General features: G+C 34.4%; 1 protein-coding gene across 1 annotated transcript; it reads right to left on the bottom strand.

The window, feature by feature from the left end:
• Positions 1–100: 100 nt before the first annotated feature.
• On the bottom strand, positions 101–16,640 carry LOC129257574 (coatomer subunit gamma-2-like). The gene is made up of 21 exons (XM_054895935.2): positions 16,210–16,640; positions 15,039–15,085; positions 13,142–13,222; positions 12,490–12,561; positions 11,631–11,786; positions 10,933–11,025; positions 10,366–10,569; positions 9,642–9,682; positions 9,270–9,324; positions 8,555–8,701; positions 7,737–8,021; positions 7,170–7,413; positions 6,518–6,593; positions 5,776–5,879; positions 5,261–5,389; positions 4,669–4,734; positions 4,206–4,348; positions 3,428–3,596; positions 2,900–2,997; positions 2,478–2,613; positions 101–1,737 (listed from the first exon to the last, which is right to left on the bottom strand). The coding sequence occupies exons 1-21, from the start codon at positions 16,244–16,246 to the stop codon at positions 1,508–1,510; spliced, it is 2,613 nt and encodes an 870-aa protein (XP_054751910.2). The 5' UTR covers positions 16,247–16,640; the 3' UTR covers positions 101–1,507.
• Between the last annotated feature and the right edge of the window lie 5,511 nt (positions 16,641–22,151).

Below are 22,151 nucleotides of genomic sequence, written 5' to 3'. Positions count from 1 at the left end.
CATGTCTTGTATTTGAAGTCACCCATACACTCATGTTGTCAGTATATATGCGTTTATATTATACAACAAGCAATAATAAACAAAATTTACTTCGCAACCATTTCTTTAGACTATACTTTATTGAAGCATGATTACATGTATATTACGTATATGTGACAGGAAGTGTGATAGTACACAAAATTGTGCTTACAGTAAGCAGTAACAACAATAATTCATTACACTAGATCATATCACAATACTTTGAATTCAACCAGTAAAAAGGGACTGTCATTAATAGAGAAGGGAAGGGCAGAGTGAAATATCAATTAAAAATGCTGAACCTTATATTTCTAATTATAAGCTGCATTCAAGCAAGTTTCAGAGCCTAGATATACTCGAAATCAATGATTTGTGCTTAAGTTTTGTAATGTAATCACTGCAAGTGTTTGATCAATTTTTTTTCTTCTGCTATTCCATCTCTGCTTTTCCACAGTGTGCTGAGCAGTATGGCTTTTTTTTCAAATGGATAATAGAAGCCTCTTAATGCATTCAAGAGGATCCTTCACATTGTTATCCTATTTGTCCATCACAGCAGAAACACATTTTAAAATTCATCTCTTAATGCACTTTCAAGATGGAATTCTTGATCACTTGCATGAAAGCAAACATTTTTACAACTAAACGTATCCAAAAACCACAATATCAGGCCTGAAATCGTTGCTAAAATGCAGCAGTTGTGTACCTTTAAAAGCTTAGTTTTCACACATCAAAATAAATCAATGATACCAGAATTTTTCCCCTTCTAAATCCATTTATAATTGACTGGATCTATGCAAAATATAAATGCCAAGTAGTCAATCTGAATCATAACTTAAAATTTTCATGTGAACTTCTTTTCAGAATACAACTGGTTTTGGAGGAAGAATATCAAACTTATTTCATTGATATCTGCAAATTTGTAAATTGCAAAACAAACAACTTGAATGCTAGAATTCATTCTTGACCCATGGCCCAAGGAACAATAAATTACTTCTTAACACATAAATGGCCGTTACATTTAAGCTTGAGAGAAGAATTTGGGGGGCAAATCTACATGCCAAATTCTTTCAAGAATTCTAAGCAAGGGAACTATGCTTTGGAAAATCATATGACAACCATTTGAAAAATAACATTTGTAATTTGTAACCTGTATTTCTTATGATATTTGGGTATTTTAGTTAGGTTAAAAATTTACCAATATTGTAAAATGAGTTGGCCATGCAGATAAAAGCACGTATTTGTAAGTACCTAATACTAAATTGGAGAACATAATCACCCCAAGTCTTTGCATCTCCAAAGTACTCAAACTTACCAGGTACTCCCAGAATATTTCAAACCCCCTCTATCTAATATAATCGTTTTAAACGGTCAGCACTAAATTTCAAGTTTACTATATTTCTTTCATATATCTCTAGTTCGAATATTAATTTAAACCTTAATTCATAACATGTTATCCTGTATGCGGCATCTTCCATCACCATGACATTGATTAACCAACAGACGATGCGATAAGTTCACTGACCACCGGGTCACCGCTCCTGACTGTTATGTGCATGGTGATGGTGTCTTGTAGGGCAAGACGTGCTCTGACCAGGGTGTCATGGCCACCACGGAACACACCGGCAAGGTAGAGGGTATGAGAGCTCCTGCCTTCACTCACCTTGTCTGATCGTTCACAAGGCTGCATACCCAGGAAGGAGACGATGTCTTTGACGGCCTCTGTGGATTGGAACAAGATTGAAGATTAAGGATGGGAAATGAAATGTAACAATTCCTTTTAGCTATTTATGACAAAAATAACCTGTTATACAACGATGTGAGCACATCTGCCAACTGCACCCTATATTAAATTCAATAACATGAAATAGTTTTAAAATTGGATTAAAGACTGATTGGATATTTCATCAGTGAGTCAACATATGATCAGAGTCATTATTCAGTCTGCAAATAACCCAAACCGTAATGACCTTTGGAGTATTTATAGTAAAGGGGAGGGGAGCTAAATTGACTTCATACAGATATTCTTTCATTCTTAAAATAGTGTACCCCCCCAAAAAAAAAAAAAAAACATTCTCAAAGATTGCTGTACAGGACTCCAGAGAACAGATACAATCTAATGTTCACAAGAAATGCTAAACCTGTGGTCCTGAGCAGACATCTGGGACTCCTTTCATAAGATGTGTTCAAATAACAAATGGCAATAACAGTACATAGCAACTGAAATTATTCAATTTGATTGGCTGATAGTGAACTTGTCATAGAAATTGTGCATTTGTTACTATAACATGTATTTATGAAACGGAACCCTGTCCCTTAGCTTAAAGATTAGCAATTGATAATGGATTTTATTTTCATGATTGATCATACACAATAATCAATGTAATCAATCATAAAAATCAGGCCCACAGTCAATCACTTAGCTTCATTTTACAGGGCTCTTGTTCCATCCATTATCTTACCTTCAAGACTCTTGGATGCCAGACCATAGGTCTCCTCCATTTCATTTTCATCGCCTACTTCTTCCCAGGATGCCATGAAGTTTGGTTTCAGTACTCGTTGCATGTGATCTGACAAGGTGATCTCAATGTCCTCCAACTGAAAACAGATTCATAAATACACTGCATTATAATATCATTTCAACAAATGAATACATTTTTTAAGCCAAACTGAAGCATGCATTAAGGACTTGCAGAATGCATTTTTATTCAGGCACTCTTCTTGGAAGTGTTTCATGACATATCTTTATAATGCTACTAGCTATTTACAGTTGAAAAGTGATTTTATATGTCCAAAGCAAATTTGTCACAGACTTCTATCATTTTACTCTTGATAACACCTTACAAAGCAGGATCCAGTAAAGAGTTTAATGATACATACTCACCACATATTCATCTTCGTAACCCTCATCATCAGGCTCTCCTGTGTTAGGATCACAGTCTTTCACAGTGAACTTCAGTGTGTTGCTAAATGCACTCGATACTATGGACATAGAATAAATGATAAACAAGTCATTGAAATTATAATTCAAACCGGAAAATTACAGATTACATGTTACTTCCATAAAATTGATTAAAAAAAAGGATGTTATTATGGACAAGATACATCACTGTCCGTCACTTCTGATGAAGGAGAGTCAAGCTGCCCATGATGTCAATACTCATTTCATCTACTCATCGCCGCCAGGACTTCTCATTAACTCATCTATGATCTAGCCTTCTGCCCCAAGTCATTCACAAAGGTGGTTTTGAATGTGTGGTTTGAAACCATAGATTATGCATATTTCATGTATCAATTACACTAAAATTACGAAAGAGTCCACTAATGCATGCACTCTTATTATATCAACTGTTAATACTATGGGTACAATATACTTGAGCCCATTGTTTATGTAAGTGTGTTGAGATCTTACCATCGGAGGTATCATCAGGCATCTGCACCACGGTGTAGGTTGTACCTGGTTGGTTGTACTTGAGGACGGGTGCAGGAATGTACTGTTGTACCTCAAAACCTTCAGCAGACTCCATCTGTACAGTGACATTCTCAAGCTGCTGGTCGTTCAATGTGTTGGTGCAGTCAAACTGAATAGAGATGCAGAGTTTTGTTATAATTAAACTAGGTTCTATGTGTTATGGGCATGACACTACAATGATACAACACCATTATCTTAAATGATATCTTATTATCCTATTATCATGTTCAACGACCCCTGTCTTTTTCCAGAGAGCTTTGGAAGTATGTAGCTACTTCTTTTGAGTTACAGGTGGATCTACCCAGGCCAAATCTCTTGGGACGAGAGACATCTGTTCGACTCGGGAGAAATTCAACTTGGAAGATGTAAATGAACACATGCTTTGCATATTCAGGTCTGAAGAATCTGAAGAATTCCTTCAACTCCAATAAGTGTGACTTAATGCAGACTTACTGTATTTGTAAATAATTATGGATACTTGCCTTTCAGATCACGAAATTGTAACCAATTGGGACACTTGCAGTCCACCATGAGCTATTAATGTAAACTTCATGATGGAATGCAAGAGACCCTCCCCCCTTCAACGCTCGGGGGAAAAAAAAATCATTTTGTTCTCACACAGAAAAAGCTTGCAGATCTAGTACATATCTTAATCCATATGTACAGATTATGAATTCTGTGTGGCATGAAATACAAACAACCAATGAAAAGAAATTACCTGGAACACAATGTGCTCTGGGAATGTATGTTTGATGCATCCAACCATGTATTCAGTCTCTGACTCAGTGAGCTCAACAGGCTTTACTGACGACTTGAACAGTGGTCCCAATTCAGCAATTTCGGGAATAGCTTTCAGTTGATCTAAAAGTAGATATATGGAAATGGAAATTGAACCAAGAAAATGAAAACAAGAGCCTGAAAATTGTTTCTTGCTTCCTCATCCCCCTTTATTAAAACAACAAACAATTCCTTTACTATTTGCTTGTTTATCGTAAAAACAATATTAAAACCTTCAATACTAAAGATGAATGGCAAATACAAAGCAGTAATCACAATTCTGACCAATACAGTGTTCAAATATGCAAGTCAACAAAATATCTGATATCATTCTCATACAGTCTGAGATAGTATTCTTAAAATGAATATTGTGATTGTGTTTGAAAATATTTACTGCAACTTACCAGCATAAATATCTTGAGTAGGAGGAGCCATTTTCTCTTGTTTAGACATAGCAGGAGCAATGTCAGCTGAATTGATCAGATGGAAGAAAAACACAAAATTATACTAATTATGAGGCATTTAAAAAAATATACAAGCAATAAGAAATGGATTAACGATATGGCCCATATTCTGAGTCCAGTTTAACTTAAACCATAGTCACAAGGTGTACTTGATTTTCGGAAGCCATAAAATAAAAGAAATTGTTTATATTGCATATTTCTCATGTTCAATATTTTGTTTTGCTTTGCTTTAATAATCAAGAAAAGTAATTCAATTATCATTCTCAAACAATTGATTTAAGGGTCAAATGAGCTGATGAATTGAATCGGTACTGTTAGAGATTTGTGTCACGATTTGCTGTCTATTGTTAAACCACAACCAGAGTTCAGAATACAGGCCTTTGGGTCACCGATCAAATCAGAATATATACATCTCTTGAGTAGCTTAAAGTACACAGTGTGCAAACATCACAGTGAATTTTACCATCTTGATTTTGTCTAAATATTAAAAAAAATACTCCAAAGATCATAACAATATTGGATTCGAACTCACAGATTGGTTTCTGCTCTGTCAACGGCTGTGTCTCAATGGGTACAGTCTTTATGTCGAATGGAGTCTCCGATGGAGATAGGGTGTAGTGGTGAAGCGCCCTCTCTAGTCCAGCAATGGATACACTCAAACCTAAGATCAAATAGTAGAAGAAAAACAAATTCATTCACAGATTCAAATGGCATGGATCCAAAATAATCAATGTTCAAATACAAATAGAGTTCAAATTTGGAATTACATCCCAAATTAGAAGGATATTTCATTTTGCATTTCCACAAAAATTATAATTCCAATGATGAAATTCCTCCAAATTCCAGAATCTGAAAACTAGACACCAATATTTCTGAAGATGTAGTCATTTCATATTACATACACAGATTTTTTTTTGTTTAGACACAGCTTCTTCAAGGTATTGCATTCAATGGTTGCTATGAGGAGACAACCCTATAACATAATGGCCCAAGAATCCTCTAGGGTAGAAGCATAAAGAGGAAAGTAGATAATCAAGTGGATGTTACCATTCAGGATATAAGCTGAGTTAAGTGGCTTCTGGCTGTGCTTCAAGATACTCAAATAGAAGGTAGCTCTATCACGAACCTCATCATCAGAGTCAAGCAAAGATCTGATAGGAAACAAACAATAAGATGAAGGTCAATATCAAATGGATGAAATAAAACTTTGTCTAATCCAAACACAATTCAACAAAATGTTTAGGTTTATAGCAACTTGAGCTTGGATTAGATACTGCTTATATGTGGTGAAACAAATTACTCGAATTATGTTAATAAACAAGCTTCGATAAATAAATGTGCTTCAATCTTAATGAAGAATCCTAAGTAGCACAGACCAATTCAGGACATAATATTCCATTGTGATATCAAAATTTCATTTTTCATCTTTATTTGTTTGTGTCACAACTCTTAGGTCTATTATAAGCTTATCAAATAATAATAATGTTTTATTTACCAAGGGTAGCTACTTCAGTTAGGAAACTGTTCTACCAGCGGATAGACTAATTAGATCAAGAAGATATTAGACAGATATTGACAAAACCTTACTGGAATTTAAATAAAACAAACTAATTATATATAAAATAAGATTAAGCCATGGGGATGGGACCATACAGGATTCAGGAAAACAAAACATAAAATTGGTGTATGGCATGTCAATTTCTATTTTTTGCTTGGGATTGCATCATTAAGATATAATAAATGCACCAAAATCACAATGCTTGGACAGGCTAAGAGACAATTTATTTACCTTTCAAGCAGAACCACAATGCTGGGTAGCAACTCCTCACAGTGGGCTCCAAATTTGGCCAGGGAACTAACAGCAGCTGTAAAGAAATAAAGAGACAATGGTGGTCACTCTTAGTCACATTCATGTTCCCATATCAAACTATCATTAATCCCACACAAAAATGTCACTTGATTATATTCTACTGCGTTTTCGTTCAAATCTTAAATAAAAATGCTTGATTGTACACCGGCGAGCTACAGGGAATACAGGAGCATTTCAAGAAGAGTTGTGTCAAAGTGACTTTCACTTGTTATAAGCTTATCTGATTGGCTGGGAATAAATTAGGCAGATAAAATCAATGACAAAACTTTTCATTAAAGGCTCCCATGTTGAACCTTCTCTGTGAGTATTCAGTAGTCAGCAAGGTAGAAATATACAATTGAAAGGATCCATACACATACAAAATGACAAAGTTATCTGACTTCTAGAATCTAAAAAAAAAAATCAAGAAAATGGTCGTAACAGCAAAGTGTTCTCTTTGGAAGTCTGCCTATATAAAATAGTCTAACAAGAATCATATAAAGGCAAAACCGCCTTAACAAACAAGTGGTGACTTAGGCATGTTCAAATGTATATAAATCTCCAGCTGTCTAAATAAAAGGCCGGATCTTACCAGCCCTGATGGCAGCATTCTCCAGGATGACACGGTTGTAGATGAAGCGGATATACTTTGCTGGATTGGGTGAACGTGGTCCCTCCCGTCCAATCAGATGAAGGATACGGGTAGCTAGAGAGGTGTGTTCACAGTCCTCTATGAACTCACATAGGTGTGACAGTCCAGTCTCCTTGCTCTCTGGATTCTCCTCAATGATAGCAATCAGACTGTCAACAATGGCTCGCTTGTACTCAAATCCACCCTGAAGAATGAATGAATGGGGGAACAAAATGGGAAATTTATTGCAAAGTTGCATAAAGTCAATGATGGTAATGGTAATCTCTTTGTGAAGAGGTTTGTCTGTGATTTTTCATCAACTGATTTGCTCTCACTAAGCCTCATCCAATCACATGCAGGGATTGTTTTAGTAGTTTGTAACATTTGTCGGTGAAAATCAACATTTGTTTGAATAAACCACTCCAACACCAAAAAACATATTTATGTATAATTGATCAAGTGAGGATAATATTTCAACAAATTTACAACATGATTATCTACACAAGAAATTGAGATAAGTATGCTCACCTCGTCCCTGAGCATAGTGGAGAGGAAGCTCATCATGACTGCATGCTTGCGAGGAAACTTGGAACAGAGTGACCTGACTGCAGACACCACCACCACCTTGAATTCATCAGAGATCTCACTCATAAAGGTCCCAATCTGCTTCATCAGCCTGTCCACACTGCTCTCGCTGCCAGTCTTCAGTAGGGTGGTGATGGCCAGGGTCGCGATGCTGCGGTTCACATCAGTGATGAGGTTCTCAAGGTCAAGGTTGCAGGCAGTGACAGCAGCAGGGTGAGTCATCGCAACCTGAATGGAGGGCAAATGAATTTATAAAATATTTGAGGCCACACGCTCAAGTATTATTTATCAAAATATGGTCACCTCTGGCTATAAGCTATAAAGAGAGACTTTAGGAATAGTGGCTTCTAAGGAGAAATTTGACTGATAGAAGGTTAATGACATTAGAACAGACTTTATTTTTGTAATAGATCATTATTCATAGAAGCATATATGAAATCAAATATATATTTTAATGAAAGGTACAATATTTTTTGTTTCTCTGAGAAAATGGCACTTGATGGCTATTTATTACATAATTATCATGTATCATAACCTAACACAACTGCTCCCAAGTGATGTCTAAAAATTATTTTTGTTGCAACTTTTTAGGAAAATGTTTAACATTATTAGCATTGAGATGTGTGGCTGTCACTATTTTCCTTAGAAAATCATTACCGATATCCATTTTATTATACAGACTCAGGCCTATTTAATCATTTTCTTTTTTTTAACATCATAACATCATAATTCATATAGAAGAATGTTTGTCTGGTTCTTACCTTGTTAAGAGTCTTGGTGGCAGCAAAACGAAGGGTTGGTTTGGGAGAGCTTAAGAATAACTGAAGAACAGACACAGCTGGATTCAGCTCACGAGATGTGGTATTCTTCATGTTAACAATGGCACTGGCAGCTTCATAGATCACCATCTAATTAATCAATTAACACAAAGAAATAGATAGAGAGTTTTTATATTACTGATGAATCAGAAATTAATCACATGACAAACAAAGTGGCACAAACATTTGGTAAAAGAGTATCCTAATACTTATTTGATTTTCACCTTATCAGTGGAAAAAAAAAAAAAAAAAAAATACACTGTTCTGCAAGAACTTGTTCTGGACAGGAGTGTTGATAAAGAGAATGAAATATAAACTACCTCATATCAATACATTGCACACGTATTTAAGTTCTTCAAATCAAAATTCACTTTATTTACATCCATTAAAAAGCTGCAATAATGCATACAATAAAAAGATCAATCAATACAGTAAAAAAAATCAATAAATTTTTATAGATCAAATCATGAAATATACGAACAAAAACAAAATGATGACAAAAAATCTAAAAATTAGATTCGGCCAGAAATTTCTTAATTTAATTTATAATTATTTTTTAAAGGGTATCATATTATATGATAATAACAAAGCTTTATTTTTTGCCTCATCTGTACATTTTTGTAATTAAAATCGATTAATGACTACATTATTCACTCACCTCACTCTTGTGTCTCAAGCAGTTCTCAATGAAGTCAAACAGGGGGCTGTCATGACTGCAAAAAAATGAAGAGAATGTTTCATAAATAAACGTAAGTTTTGCCAAATTTACCTTTTTTCACTAGAATACCAAATGTAATCATAAAGTCCGATATAAAAAATATTTCATTTTTTCTTCTTCAAAATACTACCATTACACATAAGGTATTTTTATCAAGGGTTTTGTTTCACTAGGTTGAACTTGAAATAAGGTATTTGTTTTCAACTGCAGCAGCTATCACTATTTAACTAGATTACAAAATAAAGATTACAAGCTTCAATCTGTAGGGCTTAATGGAATAGGTCCCACTGATCACTCATTCTAAATACTCACCCAGCATCCTCATCTGCAATCAGCTTTGCAGCAATGCGAATCTATCAAGAAATTAAAGAAAATAATTTTTAACTTCCACGATGTAAAACCCCCTTTTACGTAAGCCTGGTTATCACAAAACTGATCATGATCAGTTCTGGACCACGTAACAAAAGGCCTAGTGTTTGATTGTAGGGCTCATTTTTGTGCAATAATAACATTGATCATTATGTGAAATCAAGCATACAAATAACCTGTATAATTTCACCATTCATCTTTTGGCTTCTTTGAGAAATTGAGTTAGTCATGGATTCCCGGTAAAAAATCTTGTAGACAATCTTCTTACAATTAAGTAATCCAACTATCTGGAACATACATATATATATATATATATATATATATATATATATATATAAGTAAAAATCTTACATAATGTTGATGTAAAGAAATGAAAGTTGCTTTGTACATGCAACATGCTTTTGAAAGAGGATACATTAGCTGACTACAATGTGCTGGTGCTGAGTAACCAGCCCAATTCACAAAATTATTAGTATAGTGCACAATTCACAAAGTTTTGAGTATAGTCCACAATTCACAAAATGTTGATTACAGTGCACAATACCATAACTTTGGTCACACTACAGCACCTTCCCCTGAGTGGCCACATGATAACACAAAGACCCATCACTAATCAGAAATCCATTAATATAAAGTATCATACAAACTACAGTACATGTATACATACCAGCAAACAGGTGGCATAGGGAGACTTGAGTCCACCCCTGGTGTACTTGCTAACCATCTTAGAAGAAGCCAGACGATCATGCTTGCGGATATGATAGAGTAAGCCCAGGGCATGGTACTGAACCATGATATTGTCATTCGAGGCGGCTTCCTGGACTTCATTAACCCATCTCTTCACCACGTCAGGGCTTTGCTTCAAAAGGTGCTAGTTCACCAAAAATAACAAATGAAAAATGGAACACAATATTGTTTTAATATAAAGCTTACTGTAAAAGAGCAAAACAAAATACAGAGGAGCTCAGCATGCTTCATTTGTGAATCCATTATTCCAGTAATCACCACCACCCTGTTGATGTTCATTTGGATGGACAGCATCACAGCACTCTGTCATTTAACAGATTCTTGTCGAATGTTATGAGAACCTCCCCCCCCCCCCCAGTTATGTATTTAAGTTACTTAGATGGTTTTTTTCTTTCTTTGCTTTCTGTGGAATTAAAATCTATAATATATTCTTTGTTGACACTCGCAGAACATTTTAAACTCTGAAAGATTTTATGAGAGAACTTACCAGAGATGAGCAGAGAGCTGCAGAAGATACACTAGAAACCTTATCCACAATAGCCTGCTTCATGTAACGCTCTATTCCTTGCAACATTGAGCTCTGGTATCACACACAAGTTTAAGAGGAAATAGTATGAGATAAGAGATGAAGAACAAAGCCATAAGATAAAGGTACACATTAATTTCATTCTTTATAACAGAATTGTCATTCTCAAGATATATTTTTAATATACAAATGTTTACACACTGTCATTGTGGTGTCAAGAATAAAAATAGATCTATAAACTGATCAAAATAAAGTCTTCTTTCGAGCAAGTGCATTTAGAATTTGGCATTACATTTTTTCTTCAAGGATATTACCTTCTTTTGGGTGTAAAACTATTATCAAAGAGCTCTCTTCAATCATCATATTGATTGATTGAGGTAATTCAATAGTTTCTTAATATGTTTTTTTATACTGTCTGATATTGGAATGTTTAAAATACATCAGCAATAGAACAATCTGAAACCATTTCCATTATTAAAGCAAATAAATGAATAAGTATCACAAGGGGCTTGCTTTGGTCGTAGAAGGAAGTCACATTACAGATAATGACTTGTAGATAACATTTCAAAATGACTGGAAAGTAAATAATCGATTGCGGCAATATCTTTAATAGTACCAGACTAAAAGAGATATGACATCAAATGTTTGAAATAACTCACATCGGTAATCTTGCAGAGGGAACGTATGGCAGCAGCCCTATAAAGATCTTCCTTGCCTGTCATATCCTTGGTCAAACTACTAGTCACTATGATCACATCCTCTGCAAGGTTAGCCATCTCTTTAATCATCAGGTATACCATACGACGGAGCATGACCTACAGAAATAAAACATTGGTTGAGATTAGAAGTAGAACCATCCAATCTGACCGCCACGGAGGTAAGATAATATTTTGTAGACGAGGCATATTTTTACTTCTGTTCAAAACAAATAATATTTTGCATTACATCTAATAGCAACTTTAGAGAAGCCCTAAAGTAATCTAAAGTAACTTACATGTAACTATTAAAGTTGAATTTATTCCATCAAAACGAGGACCTGGGAGTGTGAAGATTCACTCGCTAACCACACACACTTCCCACAGTGTGTAAATATCACTCAATAATTGTGGATTAACCCCTACAACAGTTGGGGTGTTTTTTACTGTTGACACATATACATGCAGTATATTTGCATTTATTTGCACTATATATTACCAAAAAAAACGATGGAAATAGCAGCATGTTGATCACCTATCAAAAATCTCCATTGCTATCTGACTATACTGTGGTAAAGATTCAATGACAATTTGCAAATTGGGAACTTAATACTAGAATACTATACTCCCTCACAATAGGGAAATGAAAATGGTAAATATCCATCAGAATCAAGCATCAATGTTTCAAAATCAAAGTAATTTAAATCTGCATTATGAGAAAAAACAACTCCAATATCTCAATTCTGTCATTCAGTTTTTCTCACAAGGGAAATAGGTACAAACAAAATAATTTCAAGTTTACAGAACTAGATTTCATACTTACATCGTTTGATTGGAAGAGCTTCGTCATGGCAAAGAAAGTCTCTGTAGCCTCTGTAGTCCCAATGGCTTCTCCCTATAAAAGTCAACACAAAATTGTTTAATGGTAGGTGACATTAGTACATAATACAACTTTATAGCCCTACAATGTTGATCAGATATTTTTTTCTTCATAGTAAAATCTCTTTTTTTCGAAATTAATTTACCTAAAATTATCTCTGACCTTGACACTGTGACGCCAAATTTTACTCAAATGAATGGAGATATTTGATAACGATTTATGAAAAGTTATCTTTAGTATGACAAACTTTTATACTTCAAAACTTATTTTGAAATGCAAGATCTATATTAGTTTGTTTTTTTTATTCCATGTAGATGCCATAACATAGTCTAAGTTCACTGACCTGAAATGATATTTTACCATAACTTTTGTGACAAGCAATTTCTAACACATCATCAGTGATTAGGCCCTATCAGTGATAGTGGATATCACTAATGTCTGAAATTGAAAGAATAGGACCATATTTATTCAAAATTGCAATAAAAAATTTAAAGACTTATACGTTAAATTGGAAGCTGCCATCATTGTTGCTTCTGATCTATGAGGGTGAATTCATTCATCCAACTCACTATGGAACACCAATAAAAAGTCTTACCTGGTTGATGATGTACATGACCTTTGTCAAAATATGGCAGCATCTCCTTGGATTTATAGGTGTAGCATTGAACACACGGGCCTATAACAAATCACAAAAAATACATAGCATGAATAATCAGCTCATGAAAATCAAATACTGAAACGAATTTTCTTTTTGCCTAACTTATCATTTCATTTTCATTTTTAAAGCTATTACAATAAATGCAGATACAATCGGTGTATGTGCAGATAAAGGTCATTGCTGACAAAATTGCTGACAAAAGTGTAATATTTCACTGACACAAAAAGTGTGAGGATTGTGTGAAATAGCAACAAGCATTGTGGTTCATTAAAGGGGAATACAGACAAGGTGAAAGAGCTTTGATTAAAAAAAAAAAAGATGGATCAGAGAAGCATATGTCTTGTCTTCCTGTTGTTGCCTACAACATAAAAGTTGATAATTATGGCAAAAATGAAATTATGCATATAAATGTAGGTGAAAGATTGAACAAACTTGGATAAACAATAAGTTATGAATTTACATGTTGTAAAAAGCAGTGATTACTCAATGCTATCAATCAAAGGCCATGGCATTGAATGCCCTGTTAATTTGCCTCACTGCCCCTCTCTTTTGGCCTTGGATATTTCCTGTGCACTTTTTTTATTTTCCCATTAGTGCTATAAAAATGATATATAGAAAAGTGTCCTTACATAACTTAAAATGACATCTATTTAAAGGAGAATGAAACTCTTGGAGCAAGTTAGCTTTTGTGAAAGCAGAAAAATCAAAGAATAAGATCAACAAAACTTTGAGTAAAATAGGACTAGCAATAAAAGAGTTATGAGCATTTGAATGTCGAGATCACTAATGCTATGGAGATCCTCCCATTGGCAATGCGACCAAGATCTGTGATGTCACACACGTACAACTCTCCCATTCGGACACTGAAAATATACCCCAAAACATCTCTTTTTGCTCATTCTAATCATATGACAAACGATTCATCAATGATATAATGTTGTGAAACCTCTGTACTTGTCATCTCATAAAGAAAACACCTAACCTTGTGATAGACTCTATAAAAGTGAGAATATAAGTGAAATAAGTACTAAAGTAATGAGGGAGTTGTACGTGTGTGATATCACAGATCTTGGTCGCATTGCCGATGGGAGGATCTACATGGCACTAGTGATCTCAATATTCAAATGCTCATAACTTTCTTATTATTCATTCAATCTTCCTCAAACTTTCAACAATATGTTTCTTTGATTTTTCTCTTTAATATGGATTCAGCTAGTTTCAAGGGTTTCATTCTCCTTTAACATTGGGAGAGCCATTTTTAAAGCAGATATGAACCAATAGCGCCATCTCGAGTCCTCAACTACTCATACCTGGCCAGTTTCCTGACCCATAATGCTAGTGTAGTCTAGTAATATAGACCCACTTGAATGATAACATGCTAATTAATTACCAGTACTCAATACATTTATACCACAATGAGTATGTTACCAAGTAGCATAACAATTACTTTTCCTCTCAAAATATTTGAGTTTTTCTATACAAATACAATTATAGGTCAATTTATTCTCTGTAGTATTAGTAGATATCTTAAAACGTATATTTGAAGACGTATATTTGAAGACTATCTATAACGCAGAGTCAATGAGAGACCACACACAGTTCACTCCCCCTTTAAGTGCACACAAATTGACCTCTCAATGTTTTAAAATACCTGTGAATATTTGAGGTCTTCTTCTTCTTGACTATACTCCTCAACGTCCCATATCAGGAACCACCCGAGGAGGTCACCACTAGTCACTAGTCACCACTAATACAAGCTAATAGTGAATAGGGTGAACACTTGTTTAAATTATTTTAAAGTATTCTAGTGCTTTCTAACTGATTTGAAAATTACCTCTTGGAGGACTGCGCTTCTGTCCAGATTTTGGAATGGATTGCTTCCTGTTTGGAAAGCAAAAAAAAAGGGATAATTGATATTAGATAATTAGACAATTATAGAAAATGCATGCATTCATACATAATTAAGATTAAGTTAAAATCAAATATTGCTATTAAATGTAGGGTCTGAGACAGAGGTAAGATAACAATGGTGGAATATTATTAGCCAGACCACAATACAGTGGGATTAGTCTGCCATTTATTGCTAAATGATGAAACCAAAAGGGTCAACTTTTTGTCTGTTTCATTGCAAGTCTCTCAAGTTATGTCATAACCTTGTTCATTGAATGAGTGGCAAGTCTGAGAGTATATATATCTAATTGTTTTAATTGAATTTTTGGTATCATGTAATATATCATGTATCTACAGAGTAAATTCTGGTCTTTGTCTCTCTTAAGTTCTTTTTCTTTTACAAACCTGAACAAAATTTTACTGAGAAATCAAATTAGGAAAATATGAAAAGCCTATTGTATCTGATTAACAGTTCATGGTTTCCCATTCATCAATGGGAATTGAAAATCCCTGATATTCATTTTTATTTTTTTGTGGAAAACTGACAGTTGTTCCAGGTTTTGAATTCCTCTAAGTCTAAGTTAAGTGTGATATGATATCATCTGAAAATGCTAACTTGTCATATAAAAGTCCAACGTTTATGATGTCATAAATATAAAAAAAATTGACATTCTATTAAATTTCTTAACCTGTTGGATTTTCCTCAAAGTCAAACCTTCAAATGTTCACCAATGCAATATAATATTTTAAATTATTTTTCTGCTATTTTTAACAAAGTTTTCGTCAGGGTGAACATGTCCAATCTTGGACTTGGCCTTGGGCAGGATACTCTACAGAATTATCTAGTAAAAAATTGGTTTGCTCACATGGGCATAAGTGAGCATTTGGGCTGTTTACATTAAGATTAGCGCTTCATGACACACAGAGCTGCAGAGCTCTGCCTCCGAAAGAGTCAGAGAGTGAGAGCATGAACAAACAACTCACACCATTTACAGTAGATGGGGATTAACATTATCAAAGTCGATTCCCTCACCCTTCACACGTAAACTATAAATAATTTACAAAATAGTTACAGAAAATCGGAATTGACTTTAAGATGTAAATATAAATCTCACCATCTTCCTCATCTTTCTTATCACGTCGGAGCATCATGTTAGACTGGGAATTATCAAAATATTGTACAAATATTCTCTGTTCCAGCAGTGAAATTTCTAGGCACGTCGAGATTCCACGTCACATTAATTGTCACTGCGCAGCTTTCTGCGCAGAACACAGACACATACGTACTGCTCTGCGCTGCATGCCTGGCCGGCCTATGTTAAACCATGGAGCTATTAAAGGAGAATGAAACCCTTGAGACCAGCTGAATCCATATCAAAGAGAAAAATCAAAGAAACATATTGTTGAAAGTTTGAGGAAGATTGAATGAATAATAAGAAAGTTATGAGTATTTTAATATTGAGATCACTAATGCCATGTAGTTCCTACCATTGGCAATGCGACCAAGATCTGTGATGTCACACACGTACAACTCCCTCATTACTTTAGTACTTATATCACTTATATTCTCACTTTTATAGAGTCTATCACAAGGTGAGGTGTTCTCTTTATGAGAGGACAAGTACAGAGGTTTCACAACATTATATCATTGATGAATCGTTTGTCATATGATTAGAATGAGCAAAAAGAAATGTTTTGGGGTATATTTTCAGTGTCCCAAAGGGGAGAGTTGTTCATCTGTGACATCATAGATCTTGGTCGCATTGCCAATTGGAGGATCTCCATAGCATTAGTGATCTCGACATTCAAATGCTCATAACTCTTCTATTGCTAGTCCTATTTTACTCAAACTTTTGTTGATCTTATTCTTTGATTTTTCTGCTTTCACAAAAGCTAACTTGCTCCAAGAGTTTCATTCTCCTTTAATAGCTCTATGGTTAAACCATAGAGCTATGGTTAAACATGGGGTCTTGTGTTGAAAGAATTCAATAAAAACAACTTCAAAACAAAAAGAAAAAAAATCTAAATAATACCTAGAAAAACGCACCGGGGTATTTTTCTACTTCAGTGGAAGTGATCACTGACAGGGATTTGTGCTCGGTCTCTTTCTACAGGGGGACGCGGAACGTACCCCACCAAACTTTCATAAACGTGGTAATAAAAAAAAATCAAACTGTGGGGTTTTTTCCGCGGCCCCTGCTCAAAACCAAGACTAACATGTTTATAAAAGTTTCGATGAGGGTCTGTGTCTGCAGACGCATTAATTGCAGGACATTGCGCCTTCGTGTAGCAGGATCAAAATATGAAAGTTAAAAAAATGTAATATGTGACTTTTGAGTCGTTATGTCTGCATGCACTGATATTATGAAAGATGCCGACTTCAATTCAATTTTCAATTCAATTCATTTATTTTCTCTTTCAATCTTTTTACATTTACAATGATAGTTCAATATACATATTTACAAAATATAACATTTAAATCATTTTTTTATAATACAATAATACCATGAAATCGAAAGGGAAGGAGACCAACTAAAAAGCAGAGCTTGTAGGGTGAAGGCCCCCTTTTATAAGTAAATTTTATGAATTAAAAATAAGATAAAATAAAGAAATAAACAATATATATATATATAATGAATAAAAAAAATAAAAATAAAATTAAATAATAATAAAAATAAATGATTCAGTATACACTGTATACAGAGATCATAAAACGATTAAACATATATACAAAGAGAAATTAATAAACACATTTACATATTAAGTTCTGAATTACATTACTTTGGGAAAAAACGATAATCTAATATGAATTCAGAAGATATTTTTTAAGTTTTCCTTTGAAATTGTGTATTGAATTACATTGTATAATATCCTTTGAAAAAGAATTCCATAATTTTGGACCAGTAAAAACAAATGTCTTCTGTGCAAACGATGTTCTATTCAGAGGTAAATGAAAGGAACTCGCCTGGCGAGTGAAGTGTTTATGAATTGTATCATTTTTTATAAACATATTATTAAAAGGTAACGGTAATTGTTTATTGATAAACTTGAACATTAACTGTCCGAGTTGAAAAGAATATAAATCTTTAATCTTCAAGACTTTATTTCTCAAAAACAGAATATTTGTATGTGCCCTGAATTCTGCATGACTAATAATACGAATCACTCTTTTTTGTTAAATAAAAAGTCTATTAATTTGATAATTCGCTGCATTACCCCACGCAACAACTCCGTAATTCAAGTAAGGTAAAATTAACGTTGAATACAATGATAACAAAATATAATGGGGTAAGAAGTAACTTAATTTTCTAATGACACCGATGTTGCGTGCAATGATTTTACAAATATTATCAATATGTGCTTTCCAAGAAAGTTTGTCGTCAATGATCAGTCCCAAAAATTTAGTAGATCGCACTCTTTGAATGACAATATCATTTAAAATTACATCTTTTGGTACACTCGTAATCTTGTTGCTAAATAGCATGTAGCTAGTTTTTTCTAGGTTAAGAGAGAGTTTGTTAGCTGTTATCCAATTAGACACATTTTTTAGTTCGTCATTGAATATTTGCGTCAATTGCTCTGGGTCGGGGTGCGACAGAAATATATTAGAGTCATCAGCGAAAAGTATAAATTGGAGCAATCTAGATGACATATCAATATCATTTATATAAGTAATGAACAAAAGTGGGCCAAGAATGCTGCCCTGTGGAACTCCACAAAGGACAGGTTTACGTTCAGAAATATTACAATCAAGTGAAACGAACTGTGAACGCCCGGTTAGATAATTCTTGAACCACTTTAGTGGTTCCCCTCTTATTCCATAATGAGAAAGTTTATAAAGGAGAATGTTATGATCAACTGTATCGAATGCTTTTGAAAAATCTAAAAACAAACCAATCGTATTCGAAGACTTGTCATAAGCTTTGGCAACTGTTTGAACCAAAGAAAGTATTGCGTGGGAAGTGCTACTCTTTTCCCGGAAACCAAATTGAGTATCGGATAGGATGTTGTGCTTTTTAAAAAAACATATGGTTCGTATGTGAACCAATTTTTCAAGAATTTTAGATAAGTTTGTAAGCAATGAAATCGGTCTGTAATTACTTGCTAAAGAACTATCACCTTTTTTGAAGACTGGTATTATCTTAGAAATTTTCATTGATTTTGGAATATTTCCCGATGATAATGACAAATTGAATATATAAATAAGAGGGTCAATTATATAATTCATAGTTTTTAGTAAAAGGTTGTTATCAATGTTATCAAATCCTGCACTTTTATTTGATTTTAGGCTAGATATAATTTTAATTATCTCCTGTGCGTTCGTAGGAGAGAAAAACATAGAACTTTGATTTCTATCCCCCAGATATTGATGAAATGAATGGGAGTTTGTTGGTATACTTCTAGAGAGCTTAAATCACAACTTGTGAAAAGTAATTGTTGAAAATATTTGCCATCTGAACTTTATCTTCAATAATAGAATCATTATGCATAAGCTTAGTTATCTTTGAAAACTTTGGTCCATTATTGATGGTAGAATTGATCAATTTTTAATTGCACAGATGGCATCCCACACTTATATACAGGTACATTTTCCACAATGAATATTTTAAAGAACTCATGGTAACCTTGATTTTTGCACCGGCCAGCCAGTATACCTTCGTCTAGCTGACAATGACTCATTTTGTACCAAGATTTATGCAATTTGTTGCCCATAGGCAGTGTCACTTTCCCGCTGAAAGTGATACACTATAAGAGAAACTTAATGCCTGATATACAGCTCCACTTTGACGGCAAAAGTTACTACTAGAACAACGTACATTATCTGCCTCCTCTCTTTCAAATATTTGTTAAAATGATATGATTAATAAGTTAATATAAATTTCTTTCATGATTACTATTGACTCTGGCTGCATAATGCAGCCAGAGTCAATAGTAAGTTTCACAACCAAGAAAGATAGTGAAAGAATGAAGGACCCGAGGGGAATTGATGAAATAGTTACATTGTTTTCTGACTAATATGTCAAAGTCCTTCCAAAATGTAGATTTTTTTTTATTTAAAGGGTCAAAACTCGCATCTTAAAAATAGAAATTTTGAGACATTCGCCATATCTGCCCCCTAAGACTTTTGGGCACATTACGCCACTGGTCTTCAGTTCACTCTGGCCCTCTTAGGTTTCATGGGAGTCCTATCTTTTGAGAATCCCTGCTTTATGTTAATCACTTTAAGATTCTTTCCCTAATCCACTGGTGTACAGATGGGGGGGGGGGGCATGGACCCCCCACCAACATAAAAAAAATTGGACGAAATATGAATTTATTTTTTTAATGTTAAGACTCTATTTTTTTTAACAATAGCAGGGCCCGCTGGGAGAACAATTTTCGTAACTGAAGTGGCTACCCTGGGTAAATATACCGTTATAACTATTACTATTACATATATTTTTTAAAAACAAAGTTGTCCCATATAAGCCATGCCTATCCCCCTCACAACTTTTAACACTTCTGCTCTAATCCTGTCATCCGATTGGGTGAAAGTTGAAACTGTGCCGTAGTCTATGGCATATAGTTTTCGCCATTCCTGCAAAATGTACCAATCCCGTAAGTGCCCAGATGCTGCATGGCGGGGCTATTTATCAATATTTTAACGCACTCCCATAAAAAATCCTGGCGTCCTCATGTCTCTATGTGTACACTTGCCGCAATGAGAAAGAATTGCATCTAGTCCGATTTAAGGGGCAGAAGCGGGCGCGTCCCCCTATTAGCGGCCCAAATATAAGAGAGAGAAAAAAAGGAAAAATAGGACGTTACCCATCTTTTTATAATTGCATAAATGTTGTCGGTGAACTCCATGTTATGTGTACTAATCATTATCATATTTGAATGTATATCTGAATGAACGGTATAAATATGACTTACTCGACTTTACTTTGGAAATTGATAACATTGCATAATTGCATAAATGTTGTCGGTGAACTCCATGTTATGTGTACTAATCATTATCATATTTGAATGTATATCTGAATGAACGGTATAAATATGACTGACTCGACTTTACTTTGGAAATTGATAACATTCGAGTGACGTCATTGATTCCCCCGTTTGCATACCGACCACAGGGCCCTGTACGGGAACGATTTTTTTCTTTGTTTTTGTTATAGGGGTGCTGGTTCAAATTTGACAACCCCCCCCCCCCCCCCCCCAATAAAAAAAAAATAAATAAAAATAAAAATCGCGACAAAAAGAAGGTGGTTTTGTTCCAAAAAGAATTCGACAAGTAAAAAAAAAAGGTTTCCATCAAAAAATGTAAGTCGTTTTGGATTTCTAGATTTCCAGGGGGTGCTGCCTATAAAAAATAACACAAGCAGCATCCCAAGGAGAAAATCTTGGGGGTGCTTAAACACCCCCGCTTCCAAGGGCCATGCCCGACCAGTTTATGTCCGAACTCCATTTTTGTAATTAAGTAGAATTTTAAAATGTATAACTTTCTTATTTCACACCCATTTTTAATGAAATTGACAGCATTATAGTTTGTTTGATACCACCTTTTCATTATTTTGGGTGAACTAACCCTTAACGACCCTCACCTGTATTTATTTACTTAAAAATCAGTTCTGCGAAAATTTTACGCCATTTAGTTTTCTATATAGAGGGAAAAAATAACTGTTGTGCTGTAGTTTTATGAAGCTTCTTAATAATATTTTATTTAAAAGCAACATGTCAATATACACTTATTATGTAAAGTTCATTATCTAACACTGACTTAGATAATCATCGGACAAAACAAAACCCACCCTGATATAACAAATAATAAAGTTTTGGAAATCACACGAGTATGATTTGCAGCAAATAAGGCGACTCTCTCCGCTGCTTATACGCAATCTTCTCATGTATCGTGTAAAATTCATGTTAAACAAGAATGACTCGCTCCCAGGGGACTCGCTATTGTTTTATTTTATCATGCTGCTATTCTGTGGTTCTTATACTGCACCTATTATTAATTATCATCCACCCATGTAATATCTCTATATCGAACGTGAATGTGCCCTCGACTGGTATA

The sequence above is a fragment of the Lytechinus pictus genome, chromosome 3 (assembly GCF_037042905.1).
Source record: "Lytechinus pictus isolate F3 Inbred chromosome 3, Lp3.0, whole genome shotgun sequence".
In the NCBI taxonomy this organism is placed as follows: domain Eukaryota; kingdom Metazoa; phylum Echinodermata; class Echinoidea; order Temnopleuroida; family Toxopneustidae; genus Lytechinus; species Lytechinus pictus.
The sequence above is the reverse complement of the archived record's forward strand: the minus strand, read 5'-3'. Positions and strand labels throughout refer to the sequence as shown.